The sequence below is a fragment of the Bubalus kerabau genome, chromosome 4, assembly GCF_029407905.1.
Source record: "Bubalus kerabau isolate K-KA32 ecotype Philippines breed swamp buffalo chromosome 4, PCC_UOA_SB_1v2, whole genome shotgun sequence".
NCBI classification, from domain to species: Eukaryota; Metazoa; Chordata; class Mammalia; order Artiodactyla; family Bovidae; genus Bubalus; species Bubalus kerabau.
The window spans coordinates 25707390-25722701 of NC_073627.1; the positions used below are offsets into that span (position 1 = coordinate 25707390).

At 46.7% G+C, this 15312-nt stretch overlaps 1 protein-coding gene across 4 annotated transcripts in view; it reads left to right on the forward strand.

Annotated features, from left to right (window-relative positions):
- The window catches only part of SP2 (Sp2 transcription factor), a 31199-nt gene extending 15915 nt beyond the window's left edge, over positions 1-15284 (forward strand). For 3 of the 4 annotated variants that reach the window (XM_055576071.1, XM_055576072.1, XM_055576070.1), the window contains exons 2-7: positions 3768-3844; positions 4661-5635; positions 8123-8435; positions 9762-9936; positions 10123-10316; positions 14045-15284. In XM_055576071.1, coding sequence (XP_055432046.1) covers positions 3768-3844; positions 4661-5635; positions 8123-8435; positions 9762-9936; positions 10123-10316; positions 14045-14145 — 1835 coding nt within the window. In that variant the 3' untranslated portion in view covers positions 14146-15284. Of the gene's footprint in view, positions 1-1879; positions 2649-3767; positions 3845-4660; positions 5636-8122; positions 8436-9761; positions 9937-10122; positions 10317-14044 lie in introns of those variants that run through there. The other variant, XM_055576073.1, reaches the window with a different exon arrangement.
- Positions 15285-15312: the final 28 nt, after the last annotated feature.

Below are 15312 nucleotides of genomic sequence, written 5' to 3' on the forward strand. Positions count from 1 at the left end.
CAACTCATCCTGTGTTTTTATCTGCAGTGAGGTTTAAGGATTATAAAAAGATTTAAATTCTCAGATCAGATCATTTCATGCACCTTCCCACCCCGCCGGAGGGACACACATTGCACCTCTGGCTAAATGACTCCAGAGAAGGGAGAACATTACCTCAAGAGGCAACTGATCCCAGTGTTTGAAAGTTCTCCCCTCTAGAAAACTGAAATTTCCACCCCAAAGTCTTGGTTCTTCTCATTCAGTACATATGTGGAATAGATGTCCTGGTGGATATTGCTGCTCTGGTATCCTGGTCCCCACCACAGCTGCCCTCAAGCTCCGCTTGAAAATCCCTCTTTCAAAACATCCCTCAGGACGGAACCCGACACTCCAGGCGGGGCCCAGTACAGAGCAGACGAGGACTATTATTTTCTATGATTGAACTTTTGGAAATGCAGCCCAAGATTGCAGTAGCTTTTTTGGCAACCACATCTAGGTTCTATTGCTTCCCATATAACTTTGAGTCAAAACCACTGGGGCTTTTTCACTTAAGAAACACGATTAAGCTCTGTCTTCCTGTCCTATATACGTGTGATTTTTTTTTTTTTTTTCTTAACTCAAATGCAGTGTTTACTCAACTTCAAAGTTTAAACCACCATTTATTGATTACCCACTCTAGGCTCAATATTTTTCATTACTGACGCCTCCTAGAATTGTGTCAGGACGACCTTACCTCTGTTTTACAGGTGGTGCGCTGAGGCTGGGAGAGGAATGCCCCGGCCGTCCCACAGTCTGAACGCTCATTTTGGTCTGGAGCCTCATGCTTTTAAGCACTGCACATACCGGTTTTTTTAAGTTCTCTTTGAACCCTCGTACAGATACCCATTGTGTTTACAATCCTCAGTTTTGTGACATCCATAAAGTTAATTTGCCTTCTAGGTCTTTTGCATGGTTTCCCTAACTTGGGTGGTGGATAGACTGCTTTGAAGCCATGATTCCAGCCTGTAGGGCACAAAACCAATTTAGTGAGTCACAACTGGCATTTAAAAAAGTGAAATAGAGTAGAAAAATATCAAAGCCCATCACATGTAGCAAGGGCAAATTTTATTTCAGGAAATTCTTACTGCATGAGCACAGGACGGGGAAGTATGTGGGGGTGTATGTGCATATACTGGGTCTTGATGTAAATTGTTTTTATGATTGTGGTTCATGGTCTAAATAGTTTAAACACTGCTCTAAAGGGAAGATGTTTTTTCAGTCAACTTAGGTTGTTTACACTGTAAGGCTGCAACCTACTGTAATTATGTATAACAATCTGTTTATCAGTTCATAGATGTAGTTCCTATAAAATTAATTCAATAACTAAAGAAAAGCCAATAAAATCAACAGCATCATTTGGGGGGAAAAGTTGACTGAACCTAAATTGCTGCTGTCAGTATACGTTCAGCACAGATTTGACACCCTGGCTCCTTGAGTTCTGCACACCCACCCTGCAGTCTCTAGTGTCCAGCGACGTGGTCCTCCGAGGCTTCTGAAGAGCCATCATCCATCACTTTGCATAAATGTGCCTTGAATTAAATGTGCAGAATCAAGTTGTCTTAAGCCCATGTAGTTAGAGTGGTGCCACTTGGTACCAATACAGTTGTGCACAACTCACAGAGGCTCAGAAATGTGCAAATCTTGGTTAAGCAGCAGTTACTCATCTGTAGTTACTCATCTCATCTTTTTTGGCTGCCTCACAAGTCAGTGCATGATCCTAGCCCTGACTAGGGGTCAGACTCATGCCCTCTGCAGTGGAAGTGCGAAATCTTAACCACTGGACCACCAGGGATGTCCCAGTATATGTTCATTTTTAAAAGATGATCATCGCAGTGAAAACACAAGAATAAAACATTCTGCTAGAAAAAGCCTCCGAGGGGAACCCTGCCGACCCGGTTGGGAGACCCACCTCTAGCAGGAGACCCTGGATGACCTCACAGCAGCACACTGCTCAGGACAGACTGGATCTCAGCGCTTGGGTGGAGGCATGTTCAGCTTAGCCCCCAAACTAGACTATTATCCTGCATGTAGTTCTTTCCCTTGTTCATTAGAATACTATGACCGTTTCAATCAAATGCCGTGTTGATACACAGCTTTTGTATACTATTCTCTCAGTGTAGCCATCCAAAACCCCATAAAAAAGAAACAGGTTTGTTCAGTATGACTTGGTTTTAACAACCCCATGCTTATTCCTTGAGATCACTGCCTTCCTTACCTTAGTAACTGTAGCGCTGTTCAGTCGTTTGTTCTAGGGTTTTGCTGAGGATCAGTGTCTAATATTTCAGGATCCACCTGTGCGATCTGCCCAGAGCTGCCCTCTGGCTCCTCACACAGTCTGCTGCAAAGTCTCTGCCTCCTGTGGAGTGCAGCTCATGTGGCCTCGGGGCCTGGAAACCGTTTAAGGCATTGACAAGCCTGCTTACTAACCTGTCCTGGGCTGCAGTTTCCTGCTTTACCTTTTCTTTACCTTTTCTCATTTAAGAATCATTCTCCCAAAGAGAAGCCAGAGACCAGCCAAACTGTGAGTGGTTCCAGTCGCTCAATGCCTGAGCCGTTCTTCCTCTTTCCATCTCTGAGTGATACCCTTCTTGTTTCTGTACTTCCTGAAACCTGCTTTCCAAAGGTCTGAGGTATATACAAGTCTGACTCTCTGCATGGTGCTCTTTTTCTTGTGATCTATAAACTATAAGATGGCTTAGAGTTTCAAATTCCCCTGATTTCCATTTTACTTGTCTTCTGTTTCTCTTAGATTAGACCTAAGTTCAGAGTAGAGATTCCTTCATTACTTCCTCAGCATTCTTTATTTTCCCTATTTAAAACGAAAGTATAGTAGAGTATATTCATTGTGGGGAAAATGAGAAAATACAGAAAAATGGGAAAAATTATTTAAATGAAGCAAAAATCTACCACCAGGAGATAATGGCTTTTAACATTTTAGCCTTTTTTTTTAAATAGATTTTTTCCACTGCTATATTCATATATAGAATTACATACACATTTAAGAAAAAGTAGGATTTATGATATTTTCATTCTCATTACATTCAGTTATTAACTCTCCTAGTCTCGGTGATACTATGGGGCCATGCCTATCATGCTATGTAAAACTATAAATTCATTTAAAGCAATTATTCATATGTGTGCTCGCTCGCTCGCTCTATATATGTGTATAGCTCGATACCTAGGCCATTGTGTTCATGTGGTAAAGGCTGAGCATAAAGCGATCTAGACTTTTACATGGAGTGGATGTGTCCTTCTTGTCAGAGATCCCAGCTCAGCGATGCTGCTCTCCCAGACTGGCTTGGCATCTGGTTACAGCAGGCGTGAGCAGAAGGCCTTGTCAGAGCTACAGGAATAGCTGGGGGGGGACGCCCCTGCCCACCATATAGGGGCTCCAGTCTGGCTGGGGAGAGTCAGCAGTGCCTGGCAGAGGGGGCTCCATTAGGTGGCACCGCTTAGTTACTGAAGCCCATGTTCTTATAGTCTCGGTATCTTTACATTCTTCTAGACTTTTTGATGGTTGGAAGACAGCCCAGTGGAGGACCAGCTGTCCTCACAGCCTGGATGGCTAAGTCTGAGAAAGAGAGAGGTCTTTGTAGGGTTGCTAACTTTGAGTAGGGTAGTGTGGGAAAAGGCCATCAGCCTCTCATGGGGAAGCAACAGCAAATAGAGGCAAAAAGGAAATCTGAGGCAGGGGACTTGGGTTCTTTTCAAGCACCATGAGTATTACTCCATCTCTTCTCTTCCAACAGATCCACAGACCAGCATGGCTGCCACTGCCGCTGTCAGTCCCAGTGACTACCTGCAGCCTGCTGCCTCTACCACCCAGGCGAGTGGGCAGTGGGCTCTGAGGGTTGGGAGCTGCATTAGCCTGCAAGGACTTGCTGAAGCTGACATGAAACCACAACTGAAGCTCTGTGCTGGCTCACTATAACTCCCCAAGGCTATGAGACCAAGGAGCGTTCAGTTTTTCACTTTTTCTGACCTAAGAAACCAAGGTAGCTCATCTAAGGTGCAACAGTTGAGTCAGGAGGAAAAGCAGGATGCAACTCAAGGTCCTTCCACCAGTCCCCGCTGACCATACAAGGACAACAGAGACTGTCCCTGTACCCCAGAGGCTCTTTCCTTGTAACTTCAAAAGAGCAGCCCTCCTCCATCGAAAATGTCATGTCCCAAGCACTGGAAAACGTTTTTCCAAAGGGTTTATTCCTCCTGTCCCCTCCGCTTGTCTTTCTCTCCTTCCCTGCCTCAGCGCTTCCTCACTTGATGACCCAAGGATCCTTTATCGCTGGGGTGGGGTGGAGGCTCATAGAGTTCCGTCTACAAGCTGAGGGTGATTCCAGGTCCCCATCAGACACCATTAGGCCCAGGGAGTAAGAGGTCAGCTCATGTTGCTAGTTCATCCTGTCAAGGGTGCTTCTGGGGAGTTCCTTCCTGAGAAGGACACTTTCCACCTTTTCTCTGTTAATTCCTCAGTGGAGAAACCACTGGGGATGGGGAGACTGGGACAACTGCAAGGGAAGGATGCTGGCACCCCACTCGTCAGGTGGGGAGGAGCCTGCCAGGAGGAGAGGATCCTAAAGGCTGGGGCAGCTGGGCAGCAGGCCTCACATCTCACTCTTGGTCTCCTCCTGGTGTTTTGCAGGACTCCCAGCCATCTCCCTTAGCGCTGCTTGCCGCGACATGTAGCAAAATTGGCCCTCCAGCTGTTGAAGCTGCGGTGACGCCTCCTGCTCCCCCCCAGCCCACTCCACGGAAACTCGTCCCTATCAAACCCGCCCCTCTCCCTCTCAGCCCCAGCAAGAATAGCTTTGGAATCTTGTCCTCCAAGGGAAACATACTTCAGATTCAGGGGTCACAGCTGAGCACGTCCTACCCTGGGGGGCAGCTGGTGTTCGCCATCCAGAATCCCACCGTGGTCAACAAAGGGACCCGATCGAACACCAGTATCCAGTACCAGGCGGTCCCTCAGATCCAGGCCAGCAGTCCTCAGACCATCCAGGTGCAGCCCAGTCTGACCAACCAGATCCAGATCATCCCTGGCACCAACCAAGCCATCATCACCCCGTCCCCGTCCAGTCACAAGCCCGTCCCCATCAAGCCAGCCCCTGTCCAGAAGTCAAGTACGACCACCGCTCCAGCACAGAGCGGGGCCAATGTGGTGAAGCTGACAGGTGGCGGTGGCAATGTGACCCTTACTCTGCCTGTCAACAACCTCGTGAACACCAGCGACCCCGGGGCCGCCACTCAGCTCCTCACAGAGAGCCCTCCTGCCCCGCTGTCTAAGACTAACAAGAAAGCCAGGAAGAAGAGTCTTCCTGCCGCCCAGCCCCCTGTGGCCGTGGCCGAGCAGGTGGAGACGGTGCTGATCGAGACCACCGCAGACAACATCATCCAAGCAGGAAACAACCTGCTCATTGTTCAGAGCCCTGGCGGGGGCCAGCCAGCCGTGGTCCAGCAGGTCCAGGTGGTGCCCCCCAAGGCCGAGCAGCAGCAGGTGGTGCAGATTCCACAGCAGGCCCTGCGGGTGGTGCAGGCAGCGTCCGCCACACTCCCCACCGTCCCCCAGAAGCCCTCCCAGAACTTCCAGATCCAGGCTGCTGAGCCATCACCTACTCAGGTACCATGCTGACCTTTCCGCAGCACTTCCCTCTCCTCAGCTCTAAATGTCTGATGCTCCGTTCCACTTGGCTCACTTTTCTAGGTGATGCTGATGCATCTTCCCATCTGACCTCAGCGTTGGGAGTCAGGATTGTTTGGGATGGGTAGTAAGGGCCCATTTCTGCCAGATTGTAGGGCCACATACTGCTTATCTTTAGAAATCAAGTACAACATGCATATATACCCATATTTTGAAAACTTCCTTTAGGGGAGTCTTTTGGTAGGGGGATGAGTAGGTGGCAGATATGTAAAGTTGAGGGACTTCCCCTGGCAATCTAGTGGTTAGAACTCTGCTTCCACTGCAGGGGGACACAGGTTTAATGCCTGTAGAGGAACTAAGATCCCACATGCCGCAAAAAAGAAAATTTTTTTTATTCTAGAACTACATACTCAGAATGATAGTAAGAGTGAAAAAATTCTAGTCAGAACCATAGAATTTTATATAAAGTAAGAAAACTAATGAGAAAAATGCTAATCATTGTTAATGACAAAAGTTTAGAAGAGGCACCCCTCCCTAGCTTTATAGCAGGAACATTTAGGATACATCCATCTGTGATGCTGACCTAAACAGGAACTTATTTTTGGCATTTATTAGGGGGCTGTAATATTCAAATTTATATGGCTCTGCAGGGCAGCATTTATACTTTGTGTAAATTTAGTAAAAGCCAGAGATTAGGCCCATGTTGCAGATGGAGAACCTGAAACTCAGAGAAATTATTAATATCCAGATCTAATAGAGCACAAATAAGTGGATTCAACGTAAAGAGCCAGGATTCAACTCAGATTTCAGACCCACACTTTTTTTCCCTTATTCCACCCTGGCTCACTATGTTATGTGTAGCAGGGGCTACAGTTAAAATGTGTAAGGATTTCTTTTTGAATATAAAAAACCAGCTCCTGCCATGGAGGAATTTATAATCCAGCTGTCTAGAGAGAGAACCAGGGCATCAGGGTGAGTGATGACAGTAGGGAGTTGTGCAGGTGGAGAAGCACCTGGGGAGGAGATCGAGGCCTGCCCTCAAGTGCCTCCTCCCTTCTGGTATATTGCACACTGCCAAGTGGCTTTCTATGAATCAGTGTAATTTGTTGTAGCACGTGTGAGCCTCCCTTATCGGACCTACCTTGATGGTGAAGAACTGAGGCAAGACTGCTCAGGTGCTGCAGCCTCCAGGTGCCTCCCTCTCTCCCCTAAGGTCCTGGGTCTTGAGACTGATGGAGACAGGGCTTAAAATCGGGGTCCTCCTAAGGAAGTAAGAATACATGTGCAGAAAGATTTAGCACTACAACGTCATGTTTTAATGATCGTATATTTCCTGAGGTACTGTCTGTTATCCAGCTAAAACCCAGCTATTAACTATGGATCTTCTAGGCTAATTTCAATCTTATCACTAAATAAATTCCTAAAATTGGTCAAAGGATATGCATGTTTTTAAAAATGTGTACTGTACTCTCTATGAGAGATATTCGCAGTCCTCAGTCCTGAGGTCACATCTGGCCAATTTGTGTGGTTATTCACCGTAAGACAGAGACCTCAAGACCTGCGTAGCCTAAAATATGTATGTATTATCTTCCCTTTACAGAAAAAGTGTGTTGGACTCTGCTCTATATTGTGAGAAAGAAAATGTTCTAGTAACAGAAATTTCAGATATGCAGAAAATAGCAATGATTTTTTTTTTCTTTAGCAATGATTTTCAAAAGGGGCAGGCACATACCAGAAAATTGAGGATGAGATGTGTACTTAATAATAGATAACATGAGGTTTGTTTGCTTTAAACTTGAGAAATATGGTTCTAAATAATCCAAGGATCAAAAATAATCCCAATCAAAAAAAATAATAACTCCAATCAAAATCATAGCAGAATTTTTTTTTAACAAATCATTTGAGTATAAGTTGCCATCTTGCCCCTGTTACTCCCGAATGCTTTATAGAAAGTGTGTAATTCTTATACACAAGAAGGACATTCTGTATAACAACAGCACAACCATCAAGCATAGAAACCAGCAAGGATGCACACTAACTTTTAATTCAGAGACTCCATTCAGGTCTCACCACTTGCCCCAGTGATTCCTTTGTGGCAAAAGGATCTCCTAAAGGCTGATTTCATTTGTTCGAAGAGCATTCACAGTGCATCTTTTGTGAGATCATCATTTAGCTGCCTTCTAATTCTTCAGTTCGGAGATTTGGCATTATATTTTTCTATGCTAAGTAAACTGTTTTGTTTCAAATCAGCAGATAACATCTGTCAGCTTAGTACAGGGATGCCATCAGCCCTGTTTGTTGGGCATCAGCAGCGGGCAAATGTAGGTCTGGGCTAGTTGGAGAAGACTTGGGTGGACAAAGAGGTCCCCATTTCTTCCTTGGGGCAGGGAGATGGTGTTGCATTGAAACGTGGCAGGTGCCAGGACTCTCAGGGGGCACTGACTTTTTCTCTCTGGCCCCTCCCAGGTCTACATCCGTACGCCTTCTGGTGAGGTACAGACGGTCCTTGTCCAGGACAGCCCCCCAGCAACAGCTGCGACTGCCTCCACCACCACTTGTAGTAGCCCCGCATCCCGTGCTGCCCATCTGAGTGGGACCAGCAAAAAGCACTCGGCTGCAATTCTCCGAAAAGAACGACCCCTGCCAAAGATCGCTCCTGCTGGGAGCATCATCAGCCTGAACGCAGCACAGCTGGCAGCGGCAGCCCAGGCCATGCAGACCATCAACATCAACGGTGTCCAGGTCCAGGGCGTGCCCGTCACCATCACCAACACTGGCGGTGAGGGAAGTCCCCTGGGCCGGGGTGTGGGCAGCGTGCCTGCGCGTCCCACACATAGGCCTGATGTTTGCCTGGTCCCTTCCATCTCAAAAGCATGTTCCTTGGTCCTTATGGCAGCTTTGTGAGATAGTTTAAGACACATGTTGGCCCTTCCAACAGCTAAAGACCTTGAATATGATGGAGAGCATAAGATACACTCAGTAAAACTTTACAGCTAACATATGCATACAGAATAGTTTGGTGCAGACCAAAGACATGTTCAAGGGAGGCTCTGGGTAAAGGTACTTGAAGAAAAGCCTTGACTTAAGGTTGATAGAAGAGAAGGGAGCCTTTGGCAGCAAGACTGGCTTGAATGGCACTCAGTTTGGTGGCAATATTTAGTAATATCTTCAGTATGAAAGCCACGTTGCAGATCATAAAACACTAGTTACTGAGCAAAAATGGTTCATTGCATTCTTTAGCTGGGTGAAGGGTACTATTCAGAGTAGTTGAATCTGTCTGAATCTCCTCCCTTAATCCTTTCAAATGAATTTCAGGCACTTTAGCACTTTAGGCACTTAAACCTTTGGTTTAGCAGCTGGGAGGAGTTCAACTGCAGGCACTCCCCTGCTTTGATGGCTTTGTGCAAGTCCTGGGGGACTTGATTTACTCCAGAGGGCAAGGCACTGTCTCTCCCTCTATGAACAATAATTCCTGGATGCTTTTCTGGGAGCAGAGTTGGTGTCTCACAAGGACCTAAAGCTGGAGGAGATTCTGGAAAAGCGTTTCAAGATAAGACCCAGGTGGGCAGTGTCTGGAAGTGACCTCAGCCTGTGTAGCATAGTGGTTCTGGGCATTGACTATGAAGTTGATGACCTGGGTTCAGATCCAAGTTCTACAAGTTCTGGCTGTGTGACTGTGAGCCTCAGTTTCTTCATCTGTAAAAGGGCATGGCAACCCACTCCAGTATTCTTGCCTGGAGAATCCCAAGGGCGGGGGAGTCTGATGGGCTGCCATCTATGGGATCGCACAGAGTCGGACACGACTGAAGCAACTTAGCAGCAGCAGCAGCAGTACCTATTTCATGGGCTTATGAAGCTTCAGTTCAGTTCAGTCACTCAGTCGTGTCCGACTCTTTACGACCCCATGAATTGCAGCACGCCAGGCCTCCCTGTCCATCACCAACATTTAAGATCTCTAAAATGGTATCTGGCACACAGCAGGCTGAAAACTGTTAGCCACTATGACTCCCAACCTCACCCTGTGCAGGAGGGCAGACGGGTCAGGCTCCCTCCTCTGTGCCTTTCAGCTTCCTCACCCTGAACTCTGCCCCCGTCCTTCCCATAGGACAGCAGCAGCTGACTGTGCAGAATGTTTCTGGAAACAACCTGACCATCAGTGGGCTGAGCCCCACCCAGATCCAGCTGCAGATGGAACAGGCCCTGGCTGGAGAGACCCAGCCTGGGGAAAAGCGGCGCCGCATGGCCTGCACGTGTCCCAACTGCAAGGACGGGGACAAGAGGTAATTCGAGGCAACTGGCCAGGTGGCCAGCCCAGCGTGTGCCCTGTCCCCCAAGCCCTCCCTGGAACACAGAGAGGGGACGAGGCAGCAGTTCCCGCCACCTGGCCTCTTCCCCTTCCTGTGCTCTCCGGCCTGACCCCACGTCCTCTCTCTATCCTGTCCTGCCCCATTCAACCCAATTCCCAGGTCTGGAGAGCAGGGCAAGAAGAAGCACGTGTGCCACATCCCCGACTGCGGCAAGACTTTCCGTAAGACGTCCCTGCTTCGGGCTCACGTGCGCCTGCACACCGGCGAGCGGCCCTTTGTTTGCAACTGGTTCTTCTGTGGCAAGAGGTTCACACGGAGCGACGAGCTCCAGCGGCATGCCCGCACCCACACAGGTCTGCTTCCCTCCCCTGCAGCGCCCTCCAACCCACCCCCATGTCAGCTCCCCACCAGCGACATGGAGATTCCTGGCCTGGCCACGGTACTGCCACACTGATCGCAGGGTACAGACTGCTTCTCCAGTGCAGGACTACCCGGGAGGTTCTCACAAGCCTTGCCTTTTTCACAGTGTTGCCCACAATGAGGTCACTTGCACTGCATGGCCTTGATGACTTCTGCCACAGCTGCGTAGTTATTTAACAAGCACTGTGCCAAGCATGTTTTTGTGGTTGTTGTTCAGTCTTTAAGTCATGTCTGACTCTTTGCAACCCCATGGACTACAGCACGCCAGGCTCCTCTGTCCTCCACTCTCTCCAGGAGTTTGCTCAGATTCATGTCCATTGAGTCGGTGATGCTATCTCACCATCCCATCTTCTGTTGCCCTCTTCTCCTTTTGCCTTCTATCTTTCCTAACATCAGGGTCTTTTCCAGTGAGTTGGTACTTTGCATCAGGTGGCCAAAATATTGGAGTTTCAGCTTCAGCATCAGTCCTTCCAGCATTCAGGGTTGATTTCCTTTAGGACTGACTGATTTGATCTCCTTGTAGGCCACGGGACTCTTAAGAGTCTTCTCTAGCACCACAATTTGAAAGCATCAATTTCTTGGCACTCAGCCTTCTTTATAGTCCAACTCTCACGTCCGTACATGACTACTGGAAAAATGATAGCTTTGAATAGATGGACGTTTGTTGGCAAAATGATAGCTTTGAATAGATGGACGGTTGTTGGCAAAATGATGTCTGTGCTTTTTATTTTTTTTTATTTTTTTATTTTTTTGTGCTTTTTAATATGCTGTCCAGATTTCTTTCCAAGGAGCAAGTGTCTTAATTTCATGGTTGCAGTCGCTATTTGCAATAACTTTAGAGCTCAAGAAAATAAAATCTGTCACTGCTTCTACTTTTTCCCCTTCTATTTACCAAGAAGTGATGGGACCGGATGCCATGATCTTAGTTTTTTTTGAATGTTGAGTTTTAAGCCAGCTTTTTCACTCTCCTCTTTCACCCTTATCAAGAGGCTCTTTAGTTTCTCTTCACTTTCTGCCATTATAGTGGTATCATCTGCATATCTGATATTGTTGGTATTTCTCCTAGCAATCTTGATTCCAGCTTGTGATTCATCCAGCCCAGTATTTCATGTGATGTACTCTGCATGTAAGTTAAATAAGCAGGGTGACAATATACAGCCTTGTTGTACTCCTTTCCCAATTTTGAACCCAGTCAGTTGTTCCCTGTCCAGTTCTAATTGTTGCTTCTTGACCTGCATATAGGTTTCTCAGGAGACAGGTGAGATGGTCTGGTATTATCTTTGTAAGAATTTTTCTAGTTTGTTGTGATCCACACAGTCAAAGGAGTAGTAGTCAATGAAGCAGAAGTAGATTTTTTTGTGTGTGTGGAATTCCCTTGCTTTCTCTACAGCAAAGGTTAGCAGTTTGAGCTCTGATTCCTCTGTCTTTTCTAAACCCAGCTTGTAGATCTAGAAGTTCTTAGTTCATATATTGCTGAAGCCTAGCTTAAAGGATTTTGAGCATAACCTTGCTAGTATGTGAAATGAGCCCAAGTGTACGGTAGTTTGAGCGTTCTTTGGCATTGCCCTTCTTTGGGGTTGGAATGAAAACTGACCTTTTCCTGTCCTGTGGCCACTGCCTAGTTTTCCAAATTTACTGACATATTGACTGCAGCATTTTAACAGAATTATCTTCTAAGATTTTAAATATCTCCTCACACCTGGAATTCCATCATTTTTACTAGCTTTGTTTGTAGTAATGCTTCCTGAGGCCCACTTGATGTCAGACTCCAGGATGTCTGGCTGTAGGTGAAAGATCAAACCATTATGGTTATCAGGGTCATTAAGATCTTTTTTGTATAGGTCTTCTGTGTATTCTTGCCACCTCTTCTTAATCTTGTCTGCTTCTGTTGGATCCTTACTGTTTCTGTCCTTTATCGTTCCCATCCTTGCATGAAATGTTCCCTTGATATCTCCAATTTTCTTAAAGAGATCTCTAGTCTTTCCCGTTCTGTTGTTTTCCTTTCCTTTGCATTGTTCATTTAAGAAGACCTTCTTATCTCTCCTTGCTATTCTCTGCAATTCTGCATTAAGTTGGGTTTATCTTTCCCTTTCTCCCTTGCCTTTTGCTTCTCTTATTTCCTCAGCTATTTGTAAAGCCTCCTCAGACAAGCATTTTGCCTTCTTACATTTCTTTTTCTTGGGGATGGTTTTGGTCACCACCTCCTGTACAGGTTACAAACCTCCGTCCACCCTCAGTCCTTCAAGCACTCTGTCTACCAGATCTAATCCCTTGAATCTATTCATCACCTCTGCTGTATAATCACAAGGGATTTGATTTAGGTCATATTTGAATGGCCTAGTGGTTTTCCCTACTTTATTCAATTTAAGCCTGAATTTTGCAATAAGGAGCTCATGATCTGAGCCACAGGCAGCTCCAGGTCTTGTTTTTACTGACTGTATAGAGCTTTTCTATGTTTGTCTACAGAGAATATATAATCAATCTGATTTGGGTGTTGACCATCTGGTGATGTCCATGTATATAGCTGTCTCTTAGGTTGTTAGAAAAGGGTCTTTTCCTATGACCAGTGTGTGCTCTTGACAAAACTGTTAGCCTTTGCCCTGCTTAATTTTGTACTTGAAGGCCAAACTTGCCTGTAATCCAGGTTTGTCTTGACTTCCTACTTTTATATTCCACCCCTATACTGAAAAGGAGATCTTTTTGTGGTGTTAGTTCTAGAAGGTGTTGTAGGTCTTTATAGAACTGGTCAGCTTCAGCTTCCTCAGCATCAGTGGTTAGGGCATAGACTTGGATTACTGTGATGTTGAATGGTTTACCTTGGAAACAAGCCAAGATCATTCTGTTGTCTATGAGGTTGCACCCAAGTACTGCATTTCGGGCTCTTTTGTAGACTATGAGGGCTACTCTGTTTCTTCTAAAGAATTGGTTATCTGAATTGAATTCGCTCATTCCCATCCATTTTAGTTCACTGATTCCTAAGATGTCGATGTTCAGTCTTGCAATCTCCTAGACATTTTCTCATTAACTAATTTAATTGCCATACGACTCTATGCGAACAGTACTATGATTTTGCCCATTTTCTGAGGCATGGAGCGGGAGCAGGGTCACATAGCCAGTGACTGGTGGAGCTGGTTCAGCCCAGGCCCTCTGGCTCCCAGCTTTCCTACTGTTATTTAACAAATGATTTTCCTTAAATCATTTCACTATTTTTACTCTTTTATTTCCAGTGAAGGATTAACTTTTCACATCACAGACTTGAGACCATAGCTAAGTGTTTTAATGTACTGACAAATAAATACAAAACTATAAAGTAGAAAAATGTTCATCCGTCTACCACTTAAGACCTGGCTGCCTCCAGTGGTCCACAGCACATGCTTTGAGAACTGCTATTCTGGCAGATGCTCCCAGTGAGCAGACACGTGGCCTGGGCCTGGGACGCGAGGCCAGTAGGAGGGGCAGGTCTCACCCACCCTCTGTAGCCTCAGAGTCAATACTCAGAACAGTAGCTAACCCAGCCCAGGTGGTGGGTGTGATTCGGGCTGTTAGTGCTCAGGCTGGCAGGTCAGAGGGGAGAGGGCTTTTCCTGTGATGGGGAGGACTTTGAGCCGGGGTTAGGCAGAGGGACACATATCTGTGAGTGACAGGCATCTCCTCTTCCCAGGGGACAAACGCTTCGAGTGTGCCCAGTGTCAGAAGCGCTTCATGAGGAGTGACCACCTCACCAAGCATTACAAGACCCACCTGGTCACGAAGAACTTGTAAGGCCAACTGAGGCAGAGGCCCCACAGATGCAGACCTGCCCGTGTCCTGCCTGGGCCTCTGGCAGAAAGGAGGCCCACGCTGTCATGGGCCCGCCTCAACCCCCGTTCCTGTTGTGCGACTGTCCCCACAGGAAGGGGCTCTGCTGCCCCATATGCACCTCCTTCTGAAGCCCCTTGGCTCCGCCCTGGCCCTCCCCTCTCACCACAAGCTCCTGGCCTGCCCAAACCATGGACACTGGCCATGCCCAATGAGACGTTCTAAATCAGGACGAGTGGGAACCCTTATTTCCAAAGGAAAAACATGAATTTCACTCCGTCGAGGAGCAAAGTGAGCCCCCTCCCCCCAACACTGCCGGAGTCGCATCGTGCCATGCCCCCTCCCTCTCCTGCACCTCTCTGGCCCCCTCGGCCACTGCGGACGCCTGGACGTCCGGGGCCCTGCACCCAGGGCTCCGCTGGCAGCCAGTCCGCCTCCACTCCACACGCCCCACCCCACCCCGATTCTCCTCCAGCACATTCCAACTTTCTATTTAAAAAGTAAAGCTACCCACCCACTCCCTGATTCCCTTCTTTTTCTATGGAGAACGTTGCCTTATACTCTACTTCCGATGATGAACACTGTGTATTGTGTGTGCTTTAAAGAAGTTTATTTAATTGCTCCCTTCTTCCTGTCCTTGTTACTCACCTCCCCCATGCCTGCTTTTAGTTTAGGGTTTTTGGGGGGCAATGATGAGCATATGAATTTTTTTTTCTCACTTAGCAATTCTCTTTTCTAAATGACACAGCATTTCAACTCGAATCTGGATTCAGATGAAACACCTTCCCATCCGGAACCTCGTCCCTCTCCCCATCATCTCCCCTACCCTGACCAGCCCAAGCCCTACTTGTGTACAGTGTATATTGTATAATAGACAATTGTGTCTACTACATGTTTAAAAACATATTGCTTGTTATTTTTGAGGCTTTTAAATTAAAACAAAAATCCAACTTTATTTTTAGTTGTAACTGCTTGAGGTATGTTTTATGAATTAAGTGACAGATTTGTTATCCTTTATTAACGATGTACTTTGTTGGTCAGCGCTGGGCTGACAAAAATTTTTTCTTGCTAATAAATTTAGTTGCCTGAGGCAAAATCTGCAACTTGGCAATGCAGCTTCCTTTGTCTTTT